General features: G+C 41.8%; 1 protein-coding gene across 1 annotated transcript in view; it reads left to right on the plus strand.

The window, feature by feature from the left end:
- Positions 1-5,715: 5,715 nt before the first annotated feature.
- The window catches only part of kifap3a (kinesin-associated protein 3a), a 224,633-nt gene continuing 211,869 nt past the window's right edge, over positions 5,716-18,479 (plus strand). Inside the window, exon 1 of the mRNA XM_080195689.1 lies at positions 5,716-5,870. Coding sequence (XP_080051815.1) covers positions 5,839-5,870 — 32 coding nt within the window. The 5' untranslated portion in view covers positions 5,716-5,838. The remainder of the gene's footprint in view (positions 5,871-18,479) is intronic.

Genomic DNA, 18,479 nt, shown 5'->3' on the forward strand with positions numbered 1-18,479 from the left:
CCAAATTGGCAAAGACCATCAAGGACAATTACCAGGGGGAATATGGGAGAACCACATAACTTGCCCACATTCGCAAGTCATCAAGGCAATCACTTGAGATATTTAACTGGTAGAGGCAAACATTAAACGCTAATCACTTGAACAATAGGATCCTCACTGAGAGAGAGGAATTCCCTGACATGAACTGATTAAAGTACAAAGGGGAATTCAATAATAACCACCATGTTTGAGTCTTGGCATAATGGTCATATAACAGTCCATGTGTGTTTGAGTTTTTGGTTTTTGCTGTAAGTGGACATGGAATTGAGATGCTGATGAGAGAAGACCCAAGTGGGATCTCCCCTTCCTTCCGCTCTCTCCAAACCATTTTGCACATTTTTGAACCCAATTTGCTGACCACCCAGTGTTACTCTTGCTGCAGGCAAAGTCTACTTGACAAAAATTAACCTTGAATTGATGCCTCCAGGAAGACAGTCAAATGGTCCAGCTATGTCTTTAAATCAGATCCATTAGAGAAACAGCAGGATTACCAAATTCATCCTTAGACCAGCAAGGTTGCCAAACATCCATGGATTGTACATCCCTGGACTCAAATTTGATTAATCTGTTTTTCCCCAATCTGTAATCTATTTGTCTGTGTGTGTGTGTGTGTGTGTGTGTGTGTGTTGTTACTTAGACCATGTTAAGTATACCAAAGTTACACCTTTGTTTTACAGAAGTAAACCTGTCTGATTGGTTCTTTTATAATCACAGCATTTGAACAGTTAAACACTCATTGATGGGCAATGTAAATGTTGGCCTAGCCAGTGATGCCACATCACATGAAAGAATAAAAGAATTGTCAATATGTTCATCTCACAAAAAATATCTTACAGTCAAATGAAGAGTGGGAAAAGATGGGTGTCATTTGATTCCTGCTAACTTGATTGTAACAAGAGAAAACCTTAATATTGGACTTTGAACTGTAGCACTGCAAACTGGCCTTACAATGAACAATGGACTTGGATGGAGCAATTTGGAAACTACAGAAATGGCTGCTAAAATGTGATGATTACACCACATTATTACTGATTTGCATTTACAAAAGGATCAGTTTGCCTTTATATAACAGGTTTCATAACCAGAGATATCCCAGAGCATTTTATATCGATGAAATACCTTTGAAGTGCAGTGACTGTTGTATTATTGGAAATACAGCAGGCAATCTGTGCACAGCTGTCACAAGCAGCAAATTGCTAAAGGTTAAATGATCTGTTTTGGTAATATTGATTTTGGGATAAATAGTGGCCAGGGCACTGGGGTTAATCCCCTTGCTCTTTTAAGTAATGCTGTGGGACCTTTTACATCCCAGTTGGGCAGCCAGGGGCTTGGTTCAATGTCTCACCTGAAAGACAACACCTCTGACAGTGCAGACCTCTCCCAGTACTGCATTGGAATATCAGCCTTGATTTTTGTGCTGAAGTCCTGGGATGGGTCTTGGGGGCAGCATGGTGGCACAATGGTTAGTACTGCTGCCTCACAGCGCCAGGGACCCAGGTTCAATTCCAGCCTCGGGTGACTGTCTGTGGGGAATTTGTACATTCTCCCTGTGCTTCCATTGGTTTCCTCCAGGTGCTCTGGATTCCTCCCACACTCCAAAGATGTGCAGGTTAGATTGATTGGCCTTGCTAAATTGACCCTAGTGTCAGGGGGCTTAACAAAGGTAAAATGTGGTGTTAGAGGAACAGGGCCTGGGTGGGATTATGGTCGGTGCAGACTTGATGGGCCAAGTAGCCTCCTTCTGCACTGTAGGGATACTATGATTCTATGAAACTACAATGTATCTGACTGTGCTAAAATGTTCCTAGGTACTCGCCAAAAATTTAATCAGGCAAATATACTGTAACTGAGCCAAAGAAGGAGACTTTTAAATTTTTGATGTACTGGATGTGGGCATCACTAGCTAGGTCAGCATTTATTGCCCTACTCCAGTTGCCTTTGAGAAGGCGGTGGTGAGTTACCTTCTTGAATTTCTATAGTCCTTGAGGTGTACACACATCCACAGTGCTGTTAGAGAGGGGTCTCAAGATTTTGACCCAGCGACAGTGAAAGAATAGTGATATATTTCCAAGTCAGGATGGTGCATAACTTGGAGGGGAATCTCTAGCTGGGAACTGGTGTTCCCAGTTACCTTCTTCCTTTGTCCTTCTAGATGGTAGTGACCATAGGTTTGGAAGGTGCTGCTGAGGGAGCCTTGGTGCATTCCTGCAGCATATCTTATAGATGACACACACTGTTGTCACTGTTTGTTGGTAATGGAGGAGTGAATATTCACGGAAGGGGTATAGATCAAGTGGGCTCTTGTGTCCTGGATGGTATTGAGCTTCTTCAGTGTTGTTGGAGCTGCATTATTCCAGGCAAGTGGAGAGTATTCCATTTCACTCCTCTTTTGTGCTTGTAGATGATGGACAGGCTTTTCAGGGGATGGGGGTGGTGGACCTGAGATGCGTGACTCACTGCAGAATTCCAAATCTCTGATCTGCTCTTGCAGCCATTCTATTTATATGGCTAGTCCAGTTCAGTTTCTGGTCAATGGTAACACCCAGAATGTTGATATTGGGGGATTCGGTGATGGTGATGGCATTGAATGTTAAGGGGCAATGATTAGATTCTCTCTTGTTGGAGATGGCCATTGTATGTCACTTGTGTGACACAAATGTTACTTGTCAGCCCAGGCCTGGATATTGATCATGCTGCATTTGGGTATGGACTCCTCAGATACTGAAGCTTTCAGTACCTGACGAGTCATGAATAGAGCTGAAAATTGTGCCGTTATCTACGAACATCCTCACTTCTGATCTTATGATAGAAGGGAGTTCATTGATGTAACAATGGAAAATGGTTGCGGCTAGGATACTACCTTGAGGAATTCTTGCAGTGATGTATTGGAACTGAGATGATTGACCTCCAACCACCATAAACATCTTAGAACATAGAACAATACAGCACAGGATCAGGCCCTTCAGCCCATAATGTTCTGCTGAAAACTAATCCTTTATGCCTGTCCTTGGTTCACATCCCTTTATTCTTTGCATATTCATGTGCTTATCTAAAAGCCCCTTACCGTATCTGCAGCACGTTCCAGACACCTACCACTCTGTAAAAAAAACTTGTCCCTCACATCCCCTTTGAACTTTCCCCCTCTCATCTTAGGTGCAGTAGACATTGCAAATCTGAGAAAAAGGTTTTAGCTGTCAATCCTATTTATGCCTCTCATAATTTTATAGACTCTATCAGGTCTCCCCTCAGCCTCTGTTGCTCCAGAGAAAACAACCCTAGCTGGTCCAGCCTTTCCTTAAGCTTATACTCTCTAATCCAGGCAGCATCCTGGCAAATCTTTTCTGTACCCTCTCCAAAGCCTCCACATTCTTCCGGTAATGTGGTGACCAGAACTGAATGCAACACTCTAAGCATGGCCTAATCAAAATTTTATAATGCTGCAACATGACATCTTGACTCTTTTACTAAATGCCCTGACCAATAAAGGCAAACCTGCTGCATGCCCATTTTTATCACCCTATCTACTTATGTGGCCACTTTCGGGGAGCTATGGATCTTAACGCCAAGATCCCTCTGTGTATCAATGCTGTTCAGGGGCCCGCCATTAACTGTATACTTACTCTTGACATTTGATCTCCCAAAGTTCAGTACCTCACATTTGTTCAGATTAAACTCCATCTGCCATTTCCCCATCCATATCTGCAACTGGTCTATATCCCACTGGACCCTTTGACAACTTTCTACATTATCCATAACTCCACCTATCTTTGTGTCATCCTCTTTCGTGTCAGGTTTGACTCCAACCCATGGAGGATTTGCCAGTTGATTCCCAGTGACTCCAGTTTCGCTAGAGCTCATTGACGCCACCCTTGGTCAAATGCTGCCTTGATGTTAAGGACTCTCACCTCAGCTTTGAAGTTAGCTCTTTTGTTCATATTTGGATCAAGATTGTAATGAGGTCAGGGGTTGAATGACCCTGGCAGAGCCCAAACTGTGAACAGTCAGTGAGCAGGTTATTGCTAAGCAAGTGTCACTTAATAGAGCTGTTGATGACCTTGTTTATCACTTTATTGATGGTCAATGTAGACAGATGGGGTGGTAATTGGCTGAGTTGGATATGTTCTATTTCTTGTATACTTGGACAATTTTGCACATTGCTGGGTACATGCCAGTGTTTGTGCCTTTACCGAAACAGCTTGGTTAGGGGCACAACATGTTCTGGAGCACAAGTCATCAGTACTATTGCTGGAATTTTCTCAGGGCTCATAGCCTAAACAGTATCAATTGCAATTAGCCATTTCTTGATATCATGTGGTATGGATCGAATTGGCTAAAGACAGATATCTGGGGGACCTCTGGAGGTACTCATCCATTCTGCACTTTTGGCTGAAGTCAAGATTATTGCAAATACTCGAGCCATATCTTATGCACGGATGTGCTGGCCTCTTCCGTCATTGAACATGAGGCTATAGGCCACCTCCTCCAGTGATGTAATTGTCCACCGCCATACACAACTGTTATATCTGATTTGCTGGTTGTGCATTTGCTTAATTCTGTCTATCACTTGCTGTTTGGCATGCAATTAGTCCTGTGGGTAGCTTCACCAGGTTGACACTTCGTTTTAGGTATGCCTAGTGATGTTCCTGAACTGTTCATTGAACCAGGGTTGAGGTATGACTGAAAATGTGATCAAAAAGATACATTTTTAATGAGGGTCTTAAAGGAAGCAAGAGAGATGGAATGGAGGAGAGGTTTACAGCCTCACTTCCAGAGCTTAGGCCCATCAGTTTTCAAGATGGGAAAAAGAGTGGGGAATGTGCAAAAGGTCACAATTGGAGGAAAATAGAATCCTGGATGACTGTTGGATTGGGGTATATTACAGAAATGAGAGTATGTTAGGCCCTGGAGGGATTGGAACATGAGGATAAGAATTTAAAATTTGTGGTATGGGGCAACCAGAAGCTCATGCAGATTAGTGATCTCAGGGGTCATGGGTGAGTGGTTACCTGGTGCAGGATATGATGTAGGCAGCAAAGTTTTAGAATGCTCTTAAATTTATAGTAGCGTCTGAAGGTGATAAAATACATGGAGGCAGATCACTGAGGCAGGACTGGACATTGGTATTGATTTTAGTCACCATGGGTGACTCAGGCAGCATGATGGTGAGGATGGCAAGGTGGTACAGTGATTAGCACTGTGCAGGGGACCCTGGTTTGATTCACAGTTTGGACTACTGTCTGTATGGAGACTACACGTTTTCCCTGTGTTTGCATGGATTTCCTCCGGGTGCTCTGGTTTCCTCCCACGGTCCAAAAGATGTGCTGGTTAGGTGCTAAATTCTCCCTCAGTGTATCCGAACAGGCGCCAGAGTGTGGCAACTAGGGGATTTTCACAGTAACTTCATTGCAGTGTTAATGTAAGCCTACTTGTAACACAAATAAATAAACAAAAAAAAAATTTAATCTGGCTGGACATCTGTTGTTTCCCTAATTATACTTCTGTGAAGTGTCCTACACGTTTTGTCATGTTGGAGGCTCTAAATGCAAACTGCTGTTGGTTGTTGCAATGCCGCATTGACCTGGACTGAATGTTCTTGGCCTGGCGGGGGAGCTGCAGGTGGAGTTTCCATTGCAGGCGGAGTTTCCACTGCAAGCTCCTCCCCCAATGCCGCTGCGGATTGTGGGACGGCTGCACTTGTCCCTGGTAACCCGGGGAGATGTTGTGAGGGCGGCCCCGGTGCTGAGGAGAGTCAGCAAACAAAGAAGGTGTTTGTAGACGGAGCGGGAGTGGCCGGACAAGATGCAGCCGGAGGATGCTCGCTATCTGAAGAGGTTGGTGCGGCGGTAGTGAGGTGCCTGTTGTTTTGTTGACCGATTGGGCTGGGCCCAGGAAACCTGCCGCTGTTACTGCACTCTGTGACCATGGCAGTTTCCTATTCTGCATAAATGCCCACTTTACAGTTACTGTCCAGGGATCCAGGGTGTAGGCTGGGCAGACATGTTGTTTAACCGCACAGAGGATGCAAATGGCAAGGTCCCCGCTGCCCTGAAGATGCTGACATGGGATACACTTAACTGGTGCAAGGTGGCTCCCGGATGCATTGTCTTAGTGGCATGAGTCAGCCTGGAGGGTGATTATTGCTGGACCCTTTCGGGGGGACGGGGAGAATCATTCGCAGCAAAGTTAATTCTCGTCTAGCTGATGTACGCAATTGCAATTGGGCTGCTAATAAGGATCACCGACTGACTTATTTCTCTACCTCAATAGGCGAGGTCAGTTGTATCCTGAATACCTCTGACTGATGGTTGGGATTGCTCACTGGATTTAATTTATTATTGTCACATGTACCAAGATACAGTGAAAAGTATTGTTTTGCGTGCTATTCATACATATAGCTTGCAACCTATAGTGGTTGTTATTAAGCTGTTTATCATGTATCAGGCAAATTTGTTAGTGGCAGGCATTCTGTGCTGGCAAAATACTTGACGTTTTGGAAACTTGCATGAAGTTTGACCTTATTTATTGTGATTCCTGGGAAAAAATGGGAGACCACATATGAACCAATCCTGATTGCGGAGTTCTTTCGGTAAAGCATTCCATATGTGCTTGATTGGAATAAAATGCATTTTACCTGTTTATATTTTTTATTCTTCAAATTTAATCTACTGCACTCCAGACCTGAACAATGGTTTGATTACAAATGAGTAAACAACAAAGATGTTAACACACAATACATACAATTCAAATCTACAGTTGTAAACAATTGATTTATCTTGGCAGGCAAAAGAGCAAATATTCCAATGTTGAATATCATAGGAACAGGGGTAGGTAATTTAGTCCTCAAGCTTGTTTTGCCATTCCACAATATCATGGTTGATCAATGACTGAACTCTGTTTACCCACCTTTACCCTACATTCCTTAATACCTTTGGCTAATAAAAATCTCACTTCCAGTCTTGAGGCTAATAGTTGATTTAGCATCAACTGCCACTTGGGGAAGAGAGTTCCAAACTTCCACCATTCTTTGCATGTAGAAATATTTTCTAATTTGACTCCTGGAAGGTTTTTTTTTGTCCCTGCCTCAAATTGTAGACTTTCTAATTAGCAGAAATAGCTTCTCTCAATCTATCCTCTCTATTTTCCTTAATATCTTGGTAGCTCTAATCACATCACCCTCTAAATTGACACTCTGAATTTACATTTCGAGTTTGTGTAATCTCTCCTTATTGCTTGGTGTCCAAATACCATGCTACACCCATTCACAAGACCAGTATGTCCTTGGGGTGCTCAGAGCTGCATTTAGTCCAAGCAGGGTTTTGTGTAGCTGTAACAATTGTTACCCCTTTGATTACTAGTCCTTTAGACATAAAGGCCTGCGTTCCAATAACTGTTTTGATTACTTTCTGTGCCCATTCATGACATTTTAATGGTTTATGTACCAGGACTTCAATGGTTTCTAGCTTTACATCATTTAGGCAACACCTTTGTTCTATCCTTCCTGGGTCCAAAGTGGAAGGCCTCATTTGCCTGCAATGAAATCCATTTTGCCTATTCACTTACTTTGTCAATATCTCTTGATTTTATAATTCCAACTGTATTACTCATAATAGTGCCCATCTTTGTCAGCAAATTTAGATATGTGGTTTTCTACACTAAGCTGTTATTGAATACAATATATAGTTTATACCCAAACACACATTCTTGTTGGACACCACAAGTCAGTCCCTGTCCATTATCACCACTTTGTCTCCTTTGGCTGAGCTTGTTTCCCCAGGTTTCTATGTTTCTAATCAGGTCACTGATTTGCCTTCAATTCTGAATGAAGAATAGGTTAGGAGTCTATTTTAGAGAAATATAGGCACCATACAATTCCAGGGTAAACAAGTGTGTGTAGTGTAATGCGACTGGCTTTCTTATGACATAACCATATAAATAGATGTTGAAGTTGATAACTAAGCCACATTAGTTCAAAAAAAGAGCTAATGAAAACATATTCAGTGTTAAGAGGAAACTGGGAGAAAGCAGACACATTTCGATTGCAGTCACTAACCAGCATGGATGCTGTAAACTGGATTTCAACTGGACAGAACCCCTTTTGCAATTTCTGGCTGACAAATTCTGTTGCCCTCGAGACTGTTCTGCTAACATTGGATGTCTAAAAGTAGCAATTTTCACGATCTGAATGGTAATCAACAATTTTCATTTATGTATGTCGTGTCTTTAACATAAAATTTCCCAAGATTCTCCACAGACATTATAAAACAAAACGTGACAGGGCCACAGCTGAAGGCAATTGACAAAAAAAACATAGAGGAAGGTTTAAAGAGCCTCCTAAAGGAGGAAAGCTTTAGGAGGGAATACCAGAACACAGATCCAAAGCATCTGAAAGTACAACCACCATGGGGATTCTCAAGGACCGAATACGGGTACAGATATCTTGGAAGGTTGTAGACCTGGAGGAGATTGTGGGGATTGGGAGGAGCCAGGCCACGAAAACAAGGGAGATAATTTAATAATCAAGGTACTGCTTAACTGAGAACCATTGTAGGTCAGCAAGCATGAGGTGATTGTGAATTGAGGCAGGTAAGGACATGGGCAGCCATATTTTGAATGACTTTAAGTTTGAGGGTATAATGTAGGAGGCTGGCCAGGAACCAGAATTTTCAAAGTCTGAAGGTAGCAAATGCATGGATGACGGTCTTAGCAGCAGAAGAGCTGAGGTTAGGTAGAGATGAGGGATTTTACAGAGGTGGAAATAGATGATCTTGATGGTGCAGATACTTGGTTAAAAGCTTATCTCGAGGCCTAATGTGACACCAGATTGTGAACAGTCTAGAATCAGAGTGCAGAAGAGGCCCTTTGGCCCATTGAGTTTGCACCAACACATTAGAAACGTCTGAACACCCACCTGACCCATTTACCAGAACTTGGCCCATAGCCTTGATTGTTACGACGTGCCAAGTGCTCATCCAGGTACTTTTTAAATGATGTCAGGCAACTTGTCTCTCCTACCCTCCTAGGCAGCGCATTCCAGACTGTCACCATTCGTTGGGTAAAAACATTTTTCCTCACATTCCCCGCCCCCACCCCCCCCCCCCCCCACCCCCCCCCCCCCACCCCCGCAACTTCCTTACCCTGACCTTGAACCTATGTTCCCTTGTAACTGACTCTTCAACTAGGGGAATAGCTGCTCCTTGTCCACTAGTCTTCTCTGCTCCAGCGAAAACAACCCAAGCCTGTTCAACCTCTCTTCATAACTTAAATGTACCATCCCTGGCAGTATCCTATTGAATCTCCTCTGCATCCCCTCCACTGCAATCACATCCTTCCGATAATGACTTGATCAGAACTGCACAAGGACTACAGCTGTGAACATAGAACATTGCTGCGCAGTAGAGGCCCATGTTTAAATGTTCCAATATTATCCATATATCTATCCAATGACCATTTGAATGCCCTTAAAGTTGGCGGGTCCACTACTGCTGCAGGCAGGGCATTCCACGCCCTTATTACCCTCTGAGTAAAGGTGCAGAATTTGTGATAAGGATCAAATATAATGATTCTTGCCAAATTTTTGCTCATCCAGTACTGGATGTTGGAATACTCCCCTGAAAATTTAGGGACAGTGGTGGGTGATGGTGACGTAAAGCTGGCAAAAGTTGACAGCCAACGGGTGAGACATCAGGACAGATGACTGAAGATTTGGTCAAAGTAGATTTTAAGGGGCATCTTGAAGGAGGATTCTTTACTATGTATGTAGTTAGTATTCCCCATTGTCCAAACATTTAAATGATTTGAAGTTGACTAGAGAGCCCCAGGTTTTTTTGTAATTTGACATTGGATTTACTTTCTAGGAAATACAGATCCTAGCTGGTACAAGGTTAACTCTCGTAGCTGGTACAAGGTTAACTCTCGTAGCTGGTACAAGGTTAACTCTCGTAGCTGGTACAAGGTTAACTCTCGTAGCTGGTACAAGGTTAACTCTCGTAGCTGGTACAAGGTTAACTCTCGTAGCTGGTACAAGGTTAACTCTCGTAGCTGGTACAAGGTTAACTCTCGTAGCTGGTACAAGGTTAACTCTCCTAACATTAATGTGCTTCAGTCTGCAGTTGGATTCGGCACCAACTCCAAAGTTATGCTACTGTTGCTTTAAAACAACAATAGAACTGAATTATGATATTACAATTAAATCATGCTGCTGATTTACCAAGTCAACTAATTGCACTGCGCACAAAGAATCTTGTGCATAATCACTCATGTCAATGCAACATTTTCCAATATTTTAAATTGAAGTTTAGATACTTTTTTAGATGGAAATCCAGCATTTTGGTTCCTTGCTTCTATCTTCTACTGATTTTGCCACACAGGAGGGCAGTATCCATCTGGAGTAACTTCTTGCGTGGGACGAGTGCTAGGAAACTTAAACAACTTGAGAGAGGTCATTTTAAGCATAAATACCTCCTTTCAGGTTGAGACTGTTCATTTAGTTTGGCAGAAAACATTAAGCCGTCTTCCCCTGCATCAGTCTTTTTAAATTTGACTACTTCATAATCACTGAATTTTGAAGGTAATTCATTATGTGTGAAGCACTTTGCAGTGTTCTGATGTGATAAAATCCTTAACACCTTTTGAATTTATAATATAGTGTGACAGCTTCATTACAGACAGCTATGGAGCAAATTAAGTATTAGACTATATCACTAATGTCTTAGTGATCCTGTTTTATTTTACTGCAATTTATCTGCACCTTGCAATGGAAATCATTATTATAATGTGAAGGAGCGATACTGAAGAAGAACATTTTTCAGGTTTCAGCATTATCTCAAAAGCAGCACTCTCAACCAAGGCAAAACATTGTGGGATGAATCCTGCAGAGAATTGAGTGCATCAAGGGGTTAAATAATTAATTGAGGGCTGGTGATTTTCTTGGGTCTACTTGTTTGTATGCTCTTTTTGATTACTGGGGTTATGATTTGCTTTTCTGGGGCTACTTTTTTATTGTCACTAATTATTTTATTAGGTGATGCAAAAATGTAATAACCTTATCTTTATTTGTGATGTTTTTATGGTTTTCTTCTTTAAGTAAGATTAATATAGCACAATTTCCAAAGACTGTAAAAAAAAAAATACTTTTTAACTTGGAATCTATAAGGTGGTTTTTTTAATCTATTATAAATTGACCTTCCATACCCTGTTTCTATATCAAACGTTCCCATTAGTTGGCATAAGATAACATATTGAGAATGCATCATATATCTGCAACCTCTTCTTAAAAATTAACTGCACTCTCCAGCATTCTTTGGTTTTGTTCTGCCAATTTAAAGTTTCATTACCCTTGTTTAAGGTGAGTTCTCCCTCCCCCAACCCCACAACACACACAAGGTAGTGCATCTCCTTGCATGATCATTTGCACTTAAATGAGATATAGATTGGAATCCCTGAGCACAGAAAAACCCTAGTTATATTAAAGACACAACATTATTATGGAGGTGGTGAACTCGCTTACTGTAGCCTCCAATGTCGTACTTTTGTTTTACAATGAACATTGAAAGTTAACATTACATAGAAACAATAAGAGTATGCTATTTGAAATACCTCAATACATTTCCTCAGCCTGACAGACCAGTTATTATCCAGTTGCTACTTTTAAGTTTAATCAAAAATGACTAAATTCAATAATGAATTTTATCTTCCAATCAAAGCATGCGGATAAGAAGTTCTACCCAGCTGATGCAAACACATGCATGGCAGAGTGGGATGAGTGTAGATAAAAAGTGTCCAGGCTACCTATGTGCCACCTTGGATATTTGGATGGCATCTGAGGTATTTGGACTTGCACAGAAGCAGAATTTGAAGAATTCATCAATATCATCAATAATCATCGCCCCATTTAATTTCTTAACACACAAGGAAAGTGCTAAGTTCCTGAAACCACAGTATTTAAATTGACACAAGAAACAACAGACATCAGCTAGCAGCAAAAGTTTTTTTCACACGCTTCACTCCTTGGAAATTATGGATTTTAAACTAATATGACTGGGCACCACCACAAAGGAAAGGAAAAGACAAACAGTGGATTGCAAAATTAGGAATACAGTTACCAAATGGTTTGAATCAAGCATTGGATAGGACAATTTTCACCCAGACTTAAAATTGAAAATACCCATAAAAATCATCTGCCTGACAGAACCATCACTTTTACTTGGTGAGTTTTTGTTTTGACAGTGTAATTGATCTTAATATAGTTTACTCTGTAGGCTAAAAATTATTCCACATTTCTGGCCAGGTTTGTAATGTAGTTCTTTGTTTTTAATTATACAAATTTAGCTTGTCACATTGCCACTGATAGCAGTTCCAGATATTGTGAATTAGAGATATATTACACAAAGTCAAAGAAAACTAATCTCTCTGATCCTTGGAGGTACTCCTGCTGGACAGAGGTTCAAGATATTTGTTATTTGGCAAATAAGACTCTTGAACTAAGCTAGGTTCCAGCTTGTCAAAGACAGTTACTTAAACTTGAAGCATTGAGACATAATCCTAGGAAATCAAATGAATGACTGCTTTGGGAATAAATGAGAAATTTAAATGCGGGATACAGGGGGTACAGCAGGAAGTGTAACAGTGGAAAGCAAATGGATAAATTTTCTAGTCCTGACCTTGACATATTTTCTTTAATATTTCTCATAGATGGAGAAACATTGTGTTGATAACATGTGGAATGGATAATAAAACTGGGATTGCCCATTGCGTTGATCACAGACTTGTTTCTAATCTCTGCGTGTTGAGAAGAGCATGTGGGTAGCCAGGGGTTATTAGATTAGGCTATATGAGATGTGTGTAAAGAATAATTCTGATCGTTGAAGGAATTGACCAATGCACAATAATACACACAGTATAGTACTTGATTCTGTAAGTTGGGGAAGTAGTCGGTGAGATTTCTGGTTTTGTAAAGGCACTATTGCTTTGAGTCTCAAACTGAACCAAAATATTGTTGCGGTCTATACGTGATCTGTCAATGTTCCTTTAACTTGCTCTTCAATTTATTTTTCTGTTCATGTCCTTTGAAAGAGCAATAAAAAATGCCTGATCAGCCCATCTAGTAGTACAAGCTGATGCTTTATGTACATAGAAACTTGGAGTAGCTTGTTCAGCCCTTTGAGTCTGCTTTGCTATTCAATATGATCATAACTGATCCTCTATCTGATCCTCTATCTGTATGCTTTCTCTGCATACTGCTTGATGCTGTTAAATTCTGAAAAAAATCTCTCTTTGAATCATTCAATGATTTAACCACCACAGCCTTCTGTGGTAGAGAATTCCACAGGTACACTATCATTTTGAAGAAAACTTTCCTCATCTCAGTCCTAAATGGCCTGTCCTCTCTCCTGAGACACTGGTGCTAGATTCCCCAACCATGAAAAAGATCCTTCCTGCATCTAATCTGTCAAACCCTGTTGGAATTTTATATATTTCAATCAGATCTCCTCTTATCCTTGTAAACTGTTATGAATATAGGCCCAGTTGAACCAATCTCTCCTTGTAGGACAGTCCTATACAGTCACTTAATTTGTCTCAATCAACCTCGTTGCATTCTCTTCGCAACTCTCAATTCCACCCAATTTTGTCATCAGCAAATTTGGGAATATTTCATTTGGTACCCTCATCTAGGTTATTTATGTAGTGAACAGCTGGAGCCCAAGTACTGATCCCTGTGGTACTCCACTAGTCACTGTCTGCCACTTGGAAAAAGACCCATAACTATTTATTATTTTGATATCACTGAAGATAAGGTATATCACTCGGTGAAGTTAAGCATGTGTTCAATTCTTTTACCTTTTTTTGTTCCCCATTATAATTTCCCTGTAAGGGACTTACATTTGCATTTACCAATATTTTTCTCTTCACATATAGAAGCTTTTATGTTCAGTTTCTATGTTCCCTGCAATTTTACACTTTGATTTTTGATTTGATTTATTATTGTCATGTATATTAACATATAGTGAAAAGTATTGTTTCTTGCGCTATACAAACAAAGCATACTGTTCATTGTCCCATCGAGAATGGGAGGGATATGATTAGAACATAGAACCCTACAGTGCAGAAAGAGGCCCTTCGGCCCATCGAGTCTGCACCGAACACAATGTCACCCAGGCCCTACCCCGATATCCCTATACATTATACCCAGTAATCCCTCTAACCTACGCTTCCCTGGACACAAAGGGGGAATTTCTTACCATGGCCAATCAATCTAACCTGCACATCTTTGGACTGTGGGAGGAAACCGGAGGAAACTCATGCAGACATGAGGAGAATGTGCAAACTCCACACAGACAGTGACCTGAGCCAGGAATCGAACCCAGGACCCTAGAGCTGTGAGGCAGCAGTGCTAACCGCCGTGCTACCGTGCCGCCCACAGCTTGTTAGCTCAACTTGTGGGCCAAAGGGCCTGTTTGTGCTGTAGTTTTTCTATGTCCTATGTCCTAGAAGGAAACGAAAGAGTGCAGAATGTAGTGTTGCAGTCATAGCTAGGTGTAACAAAAGATCAATTTAATGCAAGGTGGGTCCATTCAGAAGTCTGACAGCAGCAGGGAAGAAGCTGTTCTTGAGCTGGGTGGTAGGTGACCTCAGACTTTTGTATCTTTTTCCCGACGGAAGAAGGTGTAAAGAAGAATGTCCGGGGTGCGTGGGGTCCTTAATTATGCTGGCTGCTTTGCTGAGGCAGCAGGAAGTGTACACAGAGTCAGTGGGTGGGAGGCTGGTTTGCGCGATGGACTGGTGAAGTCCATTTTCTTCAGTGTTCCATTTCCCCCCGCTTGATCAAATCTTTTGTCCTCTTTGTGAATTCTAAAATATTCTCAATCCTCAGGCATGCTGCTTTTTCTGGCAATTTCATACATATCCGCTTTAGATTTAATATTATCTCTTTATTTTATAGGTCGTGGTTGAGCCATCTTCCTCTTTTATTTTTGTGCCAGACAGGAATGAATAATTGCTGTAATTCATACACACATTCTTTAAATATGAACCATTGCCTATCCACTGTCAATCTCATTAGTAAAGTTATAGTAAAGCAAAGATATAGCTGTGCCAATTTGTACCTCATATTCTCATAGCTCCTTTTTTTTTAGATTCAGGACTCTAGTTTCAGATTCATCTACTTCAACATTTCATCTTGAATGAATAATTTAATGTCATATTATGTCATGTCATGGTCTCTACACAACAAAATTGTTAATTAATCCTTTCTCATTGCACAATACCCAGTCCAGAATGTTCTGTTCTCTGGTTGGTTTCTCAATGTATTGCTTGAAAATAATTCACATAAACACTCCAAGAACGACTCCTCCACTATATAATTACAAGCTTATTTTGTCCAATCGATATGTTTTGGGGGGACAGGGAGGGAGGCAAAAGAGGTGGGAGCGGCACTGTTGATCAGGGACAGTGTCACGGCTGTAAAGAAGGCGGATGCCGTGGAGGGATTGTCCACAATCTCTGTGGGTGGAAGTTCGGAACAGGAAGGGGTCAATAACTTTACTGGGTGTTTTCTATAGGCCGCCCAATAGTAACAGGGATGTTGAGGAGCAGATAGGGAAACAAATCCTGGAGAGATGTAATAATAACAGAGTTGTCGTGACGAGAGACTTTAATTTCCCAAATATCGATTGGAATATCCCTAGGTTAAGGGGGTTAGTTGAGGAGGAGTTTGTTAGGTGTGTTCAGGAGGGTTTCCTGACACAGTGTGTGGATAAGCCTACAAGAGGAGAGGCTGTACTTAATCTGGTATTTGGTAATGAACCTGGACAGGTGTCAGATCTCTCAGTGGGAGAGCATTTTGGGGATAGTGATCATAACCCTTTCTCCTTTACACTAACATTGGAGAGAGATAGGATCAGGCAAGCTAGGAAAGTGTTCATCTGGAGTAAGAGGAAATATGAAGCCATCAGGCAGGAAATTAGAGGCATAAATTGGAAGGAGGTTTTCTCGGGGAAATGTACCGGAGTAAATTGGCAGATTTTCAAGGAATGTTTATCTGGAGTTCTGCACGACAACGTTCCGATGAGACAGGGAAGTTTTGGTAGGTTACAGGAACTGTGGTGCATGAAAGTTGTAACAAATCTAGTCAAAAAGAAAAGAAAAGCGCACAAAATGTTCAGGGAGTTGGGTAATGTTAGGGATCTAGAGGAGTATATGGCTCATAGGAAGGAACTTCAGAAGGAAATTAGGAGAGCTAGAAGGGGTCATGAAAAGGCCTTGGCAGGTAAGTTTAAGGAAAACCCTAAGGCGCTCTACAAGTATGTGAAGAGCAAAAGGATGAGATGTGAAGGAATAGGACCTATAAAATGTGACGGTGGGAATGTTTGTATAGAACCGGTAGAAATAGCAGAGGTGCTCAATGAATACTTTACTTTGGTATTCATGGTGGAAAAGGATCTTGGTGGTTGTAGTGCGGGCTTGCGGCGTACTGAAAAGCTTGAGTACATGGACGTTAAGAAAGAGGATGTGTTGGAGCTTTTGAATTGCATCAAAGTAGATAAGTTGCTGGGATCGGATGGGATGTACCCCAGGTTACTGTGGGAGGTGAGGGAAGAGATTGCAGAGCCTCTAGCGACGATCTTTGTGTCGTCAATGGAGATGGGCGAGGTTCCGGAGGATTGCGGATGTGGTTCCTATATTCAAGGAAGGGACTAGAGATAGCCCAGTAAATTATCGACCAGTGAGTCTAACCTCAGTGGTTGGTAAGTTGATGGAGAAGATCCTGAGAGACAGGATTTATGAACATTTAGAGAAATATAGTATGATCAAAAGTAGTCAGCACGGCTTGGTCAAAGGCAGATTGTGCCTTATGAGCCTGGTTGAGCTTTTTGAAGATGTGACTAAACACATTGACGAAGGAAGAGCAGTAGATGTGGTTTATATGGACTTCAGCAAGGCGTTCAAGAAGGTCCGTCATGTAAGGCTTATTGAGAAAGTGAGGGATCCAAGGGAACGTTGCTTTGGGGATTCAGAACTGGCTTGCCCGCAGAAGGCAGAGAATGGTTGTAGATGGTCTTTTTCTACATGGAGGTCAGTCACCAGTGGAGTGCCCCAGGGATCTGTTCTGGAATCCTTGCTGTTTGTGATTTTTATAAATGACCTGGATGAGGAAATGGAGGGGTGGGTTGGTAAGTTTGCCAATGACACAAAGGTTGGAGTTGTTGTGGATAGTTTGGAGGGATGTCAGAAGTTGCAGCGTGACATAGATAGGATGCAAGACTGGGCGGAGAAGTGGCAGATGGATTTCAACCTGGATAAGTGTGTGGTGGTTCATTTTAGCAAGTCAAATGGGATGAAGGAATATAATATTAAGGGTAAGACTCTTAACAGTGTGGAAGATCAGAAGGATTTTGGGGTCCAGGTTCATAGGACTCTCAAATTGGCTTCGCAGGTAAAGGATGTGGTTAAGAAGGCGTATGGTGTACAGGCCTTCATCAATCGAGGAATTGAGTTTAGGAGTCGGGAGATAATGCTGCAGCTTTATAAGACCCTGGTCAGACCCCACCTGGAGTGCTGTGCTCAGTTCTGGTCCCCTCATTACAGGAGGGATGTGGAAGCCATTGAAAGCGTGCAGAGGAGATTTACAAGGATGTTGCCTGATTGGGTGGCATGCCTTATGAGGGTAGGTTGAGAGAGCTCAGTCTTTTCTCCTTGAAGAGACGAAGGATGAGAGGTGACCTGATAGAGGTGTATAAGATGTTGAGAGGTATTGATTGGGTGGATTCTCAAAGGCTTTTTCCTAGGGCTGAAATGGCTGCCACAAGAGGACACAGGTTTAGGGTGCTGGTGAGTAGGTACAGAGGTGATGTCAGGGGTAAGTTTTTCACTCAGACGGTGGTGGGTGTGTGGAATCGGCTGCTGGCGATGGTGGTAGAGGCAGATTCGATAGGGTCTTTTAAGAGACTTCTGGATGAGTACATGGGACTTAGTAGGATTGATGATTATAGGTAAACCTAGTAGGTAGAGATGTGTTCGGTGCAACTTGTGGGTCAAAGGGCCTGTTTGTGCTGTAGTTTTTCTGTGTTCTAAATCAAAATCACCCATGATTACAATTGTACCCTTATTGCACGCATCTCTTGCATCTTTGATTTCTTTGTTTAATACACTAGCCAACACCTTACTGAGGACATTGCATCTGGCAAGACCGAGACCAACCTGTCCTGCTTGTGCCAGTCCCATCTTCCTCAGAACTGGATCCAATGTCCCAGGAATCTGAATCGCTCTTTCCTACACCATTTCTCCAGCCACATGTTCATTTAGTATGTGCTGTTATTTTTACTCGCACATGATACTGGTAGGTATCCTGAGATTGCTACCTCTGAGGTGCTTGTTTTAAATTTACATCCTAACTCCCTAAACATGAATTACCAAAGCTATAGTATCTAAATTTGATCTTTGTT

Source organism: Carcharhinus amblyrhynchos, chromosome 9, assembly GCF_965287045.1.
Source record: "Carcharhinus amblyrhynchos chromosome 9, sCarAmb.v2.hapA, whole genome shotgun sequence".
In the NCBI taxonomy this organism is placed as follows: domain Eukaryota; kingdom Metazoa; phylum Chordata; class Chondrichthyes; order Carcharhiniformes; family Carcharhinidae; genus Carcharhinus; species Carcharhinus amblyrhynchos.